General features: G+C 32.5%; 2 protein-coding genes across 2 annotated transcripts in view; both read right to left on the bottom strand.

The window, feature by feature from the left end:
• The window catches only part of LOC106466186 (GTP-binding protein SAR1b-like), an 18,109-nt gene extending 13,614 nt beyond the window's left edge, over positions 1-4,495 (bottom strand). The window contains exon 1 of the mRNA XM_013926431.2: positions 4,347-4,495. The gene's annotated coding sequence lies outside the window, so the exon portion shown is untranslated. The remainder of the gene's footprint in view (positions 1-4,346) is intronic.
• LOC106466118 overlaps positions 1-6,454 on the bottom strand; it is a 45,288-nt gene that overhangs the window by 6,086 nt on the left and 32,748 nt on the right. The window contains exon 13 of the mRNA XM_022394653.1: positions 85-286. Coding sequence (XP_022250361.1) covers positions 85-286 — 202 coding nt within the window. The remainder of the gene's footprint in view (positions 1-84; positions 287-6,454) is intronic.

The raw sequence follows: 6,454 nt of genomic DNA, 5'->3' as shown, positions 1-6,454 counted from the left end.
TTTTTTTTTTTTTTATCAGACTTTAAAATACTTTCCCCATCATTGATGTAAAACTAATATGCTTACTGAGACAATGTTTATTACCTCCTTTGCAAAGAGGAGTAACATTAGCTAACTTCCAATCACCTGGCACCTGCTTCAAGGACTTGCAAACAATAGTAGCATGTAGCTCACATATCCAATCCTTAAACTCCTTCAAAACACTTAGCAAAATATTATCTCGCTTAGTAGACTTATTCTTTAAAACTTTCTTAACAAGCTCAGAATTAATGTGATTATCTAATAACTGTTCGAGATAAGGAATATTGCTTAAATCTTCATTAGTAAAATTTAAAGAAAATCAAGAATCTAATAACTCAGCCATCACATATGAACCTTCCTTTATCATTCCCCAAAAGCCTTATTCCATACTAACATTCTGTTTACCATTAATGTATTGAAATAAGTCCTTATTGTTAATTTTGATATTTTTAGCCAACTTTTTTTTCCATATACTCTTTGATTTCCCTATTTTCTGTTTGACCAACTTTTTTGATGTTTTATAATCCTCCAAGTTTCTTGTCATAACAGTGAATTTAAATCTCTTAAATTTTAATGTTTTCTTAATTTTATCCTTTATACACTTTGTAGGCCACCCTTGTTTTTTACTTGCAGCCACATTTTTTGTTCTCTACAAGTAACATGTCTATCTTAAATATTTAAAAATTTATTTAAAAACTTTCACATTTGATTATTATCTTTAATTAATTTAGTTTCCCAATTCACAACAGATAATTCTTGTGAAGTTCATTCAAAACTTGCTTTTTTGAAATTTGTAACCAAAGTCTTATGATTCTTAATTTCCATATACAATAAAACATTAAATCTAATTGAGATATAGTTACTTGTACCCAAACATTCTCCAAATTCCATCATCTGAAACTACTTCTACATGAGAAATTAACAATAAATTTAAATACGATTGTTCCTTGTTGGTTTTCTGTTCAATTGGTTTATAAAACCATCCCTAAAATATTTTAAAACCTGTCTCCTCATCATTTGCATTTTCAAGTCTATATGCTTATGATCTCATTTACAGTCAAATTCTTTATCTCACTGTAGAGTTTTTCATTAATTTTGTCAGGTTCCTCTGTTGGTCTGTAACAAATTACAATCAAGTGCCTTCTCTCCCTATATCATCTAAAAAAACCAACACCCAAATAAATTCAATCTACTTTATATTATATTTGAGATCATCAATTTCAACAGGATATAGCTCACATTTTACATACAATGCCACTCCTTCCCTTCTTTTTAGTACTCTGTACCTATTAAATAACCTTGTATTTCAAACAAGTTTCATCAAAATTGTCTACATTTAACCAAGTTTCAGTTATTTCCATTACACTAAAATCTTCCAGTTCAAGTACTGATCTAAAGTAATTTATTTCTTATACTTCTAATATTACAATGATAACAAATTTGATTACCATTAAAATTATTTCTGTACTTTGTTTATACACACTCATTTTCTCTACATTTTATTTTTTCTGCATTCAGTTTACCCTTAAAATTAGTTCTTTACTTTGTTTATACACTAATTTTTCTGCATTCAGTTTATCCTGGATAATACCACTGTCCAATACTACTTTAAAGATGCCACACAGATGAGATAATAGCCCTTCCAAACAAAGCAGCCTCTACTATATTTAAATTAAAATCTCCTCTTCTAAAAAGCCTTCCTTTTCAAATTGAATTGAACCCACAAATCCAACCAGCTAATCTGTTCATTTTGCATATTAACCTAGGCCTAGCATACAGCCCCAGTGACCCATTTATAATTCCATGTCCACAATTAAGTATTGACAGTATCCCCAATACAATTGAGTTAAGGTTATTTTCTTTAAATGCCTTTATCAACCTCCTGTACTTTTCAATTAGCTTCTCTGATCTACCCTTTCCTATTTCATTGGTTTCTACATGCACAATAAAGACTGCATTACTGCTAGTACCCTTTACTATATCACTTGTTTTGTTGCTTTCCACCCCTATCCATGTGCCATGCTGTACCAAATGTACGAAATTCACATCGTTCAGTCAGCCTTTACTAGGTAGAAGGCCCATGGACCAACTAAGGTTAAGTATTTTTTCCTACTTTACCTTGTCATCAAATGTGCATTTATATACTTTTTCTCTAAAACCATAGTTGTGTTTTTGTTTATTTCAATCTCTCATACGGAGCCTCTAACTTTCTGGGGATCTCTGGCCTATCTTTAAACATTGTGAGAAGTCCCTATGACATCCAAAAAGAAAAAAAAAATATTCCTGGAACATGTGAACAGTAAGATTGACCCCAAAAAAGTGTGTCAAATATTAGCATATAAACTCATAAAATACCTTACTTTTTAGTCAGTATTAAAACAATAACCTCAAGTCATTATTTTTGTTGTGTGTGTTTATCTAGATTAGTATCTATATTATATACATTCCAAGAGTGGTTTTTAAGTTAAATGTTTCTTTTTAATGGTTCACATATACGTACATGTTTTTATTTTTTTATATATTCACATTTGCAGTTGGTAAAAAGAAATTAACAGGACCAGTTAGAATTTTTGCAAAGAACTGATTAGAAATTTTGGACCCTGAACTATAACCAAGTTTTTCATTCCCATCCTTCTCTGTACCTTTTTGTTTTCCTTTCCTGCCATAGTTTTTCATCTGCATAAGTTGAGTGGAATCTGTCAGTTAACAGAACCTGCTCATTAAAACTAAATCCATTACTTTTAACCCTAACAGTACTGTTTCTATCATTCTGAAAGTCATTATTAACTGCTGTATCCCTTGTATGTAATAGATTAGTTCTTGAAATCTTGCTGCTATTTCTCACAGTTTACACTTATTATCTATTGTCTCTACTCTATATAAGATACTCTAGAATTTCTTCTACAACCTACAAACAAGTTGCTCATCTTTCTTTTTACCAGCAGTGAATTAACAACTACATGCTTCAGGTCAATCCCAATATTTTCTATAGAATATTGAGGATCAAGGGTGTTTCTAGCATCCTCTCTTATAAAAACAGAAGAGAAGTAAACATTTAAAAGCTCAACCATCATATAGTCTTCAATGGAAAGCTAGCCATCAGCATCTCCATTTTGATAAACTTTTAAGATACTTGTTTTCTTGCTGTTAGTTTTTACATCATCTGCCAGCTGTTTCTCATAAACCCCTTTGGATTCTTAGTATTGTTTTTAATTAGATACTTAGCTTTCTTATATTTATTTAAAGCTTACATCCTATCTGTCGATTTAAACCTTTTAAACTTACGAGATTTTATTCTCAACTTTCTCATTTATGTCTTTTAGTGAGCCTATATGGTTGGATCTTCCCTGTTAACCTTTTTGTAGTTTTTGGAACATGCCTATATTGAATTAAATGCAAATTTTAAAATTTTCCCAAATCTGTCCTACACAACTTCTAACTCATTAATCCTCATGCACTGATGATAAAATCTTGTCCCATGGCCTCAAAATTGGCTTTTAAAAATCAGAAACTAATATTTCACCTCTTTTCATCACTACATGTAGCAAAGAATCAAAATTAATTGTGGAATGATCATTCTTCCCCCACTTCAGCTCTTCCATTTTCAGCCACAGCCTTATTAGGGCATGGTTAACAATAAAAACTTAAAATTAAATGCTCTCTGACTATTTGGTATAGAAAACCATCCTGAATCACTTCAAAAAATCTTCCTGCTTCACTATTTGACTTCATACAACCAATTATTGCATCAGTATTCTTAACAGTAGCAACCATGAAAATTACAATCAAGTCCACAATTCCCAAACAATCCAATCCTGGCACCTACTACACTCTATAAACTCAACCTATCTTATTCCTAAACTACCTCTAGACTCTAATCATAATGAAGCTTTGCTAGCTTGCTTAAAATGTTAAATTCTACTGTGATTAAAAGAAAATTATTTAGAGTAAGTTCAAGTACTGTAACATGTAAGCAAGACTCGCGTAGAACTTAAGTTATGTCAACTACAAGACGGTTAGTTTCTTAATCTTTGAGAGGTTGTTTAGGCAGATAGATTTCTACAACAAGCAGTTGCTGTCCATTTGAAACTTAGATTCATCATGAATACCAAATGTAGAGGACGACGTTTCGAAAGTCTTCCGCCTTTCGTCGTCAGGTTATTTTCTTGTACTTGTAACTACTACTGCTAGTTTTAGACCCCGTTTTTATGGGAAAATGTATCATTGTATGCAATAGAAACGACTCGTCTTCAAGAAAAATCACACTATGTAAGTATATTACTGCGAAGTGCGAGTACCGTAGTAATAAAAATTAAGGCACTTACCATTTAATTATAACCCAGTACGTAAGACGTCACAATCCCAAATAACTATCTTCACGCTTGTGAACTCGTGACGTCAGAAAATACTTTCTGAAACACACTGATAACAACTCTACTGCGAATGGATATTTATAGCATTTATATGTTAAATAACTTCTAATAGGTCAGACCTACTTTCATGATGAGGACGCTACAGAGACATGGTTAATATTGAGGATTTTCCCTTTACGTAACTAACGCTGCAAACGGCCTTTTTATTTATATAATACATGATATATTACAGTTTATTTTAATATTATGTAAATATTTATTCATATTAAATTTATTATACACTTATGGTATAGTATTTAAAATTCCAGAATTATTTAGTTATTATTCTCAACAATATAAATAATTGATTGGCAATGCTTTAATTTCGCCACATATATCAATTATGCTGTTAGTTTGTGTGATATTACCCAACAATTATATTGATAATATTTGTTTTTACATTTCCTTCTTTAATGACAGTGTAGTTTGAGTTTCTAATAAGAAGAAACGTAAAACATCTCGACCGCATACAACCGCCGACGAACAGAAACTCATCAGGCCGGTTCAGAATACAATTATTTGTGGTAATTTTGGTTTATACGAATAACAGCACACAGGTGAACTACCACCTCATAACAAGAGGTTCAAATATTTGGCTAGATGGCATTTTAATGTGAAAATAAGTGCAAAAGAGAGGAAACAAACATCTTGATGAAGTGCAACAAAAACATCGGGACATTGTTATAGCCAAGTTACACTGATAATTTGACCCAGTTAAGCATTAAATGATCCATTGGGTCTTGGAGAAGGAGCACCATTGAGACTTTGACCACTTATATGGACAACTTGCGCCATCTGCGAGGTAAAGCTTAATCTGTAATGGTTTTGTCAAAGACATACTCATGGATAAGTTTGTTGATGGAATTTTAATTGAATTGCATGATCATCCTACGACTGTTCATCTAGGTGTCTGAAAAATAATAGACAAAGTATTTAGACATGGTTATTGGTCTAATATGAGAAAGAACATTAAAAAATTATATGTGGTCATGTTTGTCAAATCACTAGATTCGACCAGAAGAGGCCAGCTGGATTTATGCAAAGCACTAAACTAATGGAACCTAGTGAGATAATAGGAGTAGACATCATGGGACCTTATCCTAAGTCTAGGACAGGAAATAGTTATTTGTTGGTTGTGACAGATGATTTCAGTAAATGGGTTGAATTATATCCTCTCAAACAAATAACTGCAAAGGTGATTATTAAAAACTAATTAATGAATACTTGTGTAGATATAGTATTCCGAAGACTCTTGTATCTGATAATGACCCACAATTTGTGCCTCATTTGATGGATGAAAGTTGTAAAGATATGTGAATTAAGCACATCTTTACAACTCCATATCATCCTCAGTCTAGCATTACTGAAAAAGTTAATAGAAACATTGGTAGAATGGTATCTGCTTATAATGAAAAGTATAATCAAACTTGAGATAATCATTTATCTGAATTTTCTCTAGCCATTGAAACTTCTATTCATGAGTCTGCAGGTTCCACTTCAGTCAAACTTCACTTGGGAAGCGGGATTTCCCTTCCTTGGGATCAACTGACAAAATACTCAACAGCATCTCAAACTATTGTTGCATCAGCGAGATCACGTGACTATTGTCACGCCACCTGCTTTCTAGAACTATCCCGTTCCTTCGGGAGTGCTCTAGCATTTACTAGATTGGAGGGTGGTCTGGTATATATAAGATGGTCACGGCGTGATGGACAATGTGTGTAGATTGTGAGTAATTGATCTGCAGTGAGAAAGTATTGTTGAAGTTAACGTTCGTTATAGCGTTTGTTTTAGCGCGAATGTTGAAATCAAGTGTATCGTGAAGTTGTATTCAGAAAGAACAAACCAGTTTTATTAAGTAAGGACTTGTGTCGCTAAAGTTTCGCCGGAACGAAGTTACGGAAAGTTAACTAGCGAACGGAGACGTAACAAATTGGTGTCAGAAGTGGGATAAAAAAAAGAAGAAAAAGAGAAGATGGAAACGAGAAGCGGCAAATCAAACTACAGCCTAGCAGACTTAA

The sequence above is a fragment of the Limulus polyphemus genome, unplaced genomic scaffold (assembly GCF_000517525.1).
Source record: "Limulus polyphemus unplaced genomic scaffold, Limulus_polyphemus-2.1.2 Scaffold72, whole genome shotgun sequence".
NCBI classification, from domain to species: Eukaryota; Metazoa; Arthropoda; class Merostomata; order Xiphosura; family Limulidae; genus Limulus; species Limulus polyphemus.
The sequence above is the reverse complement of the archived record's forward strand: the minus strand, read 5'-3'. Positions and strand labels throughout refer to the sequence as shown.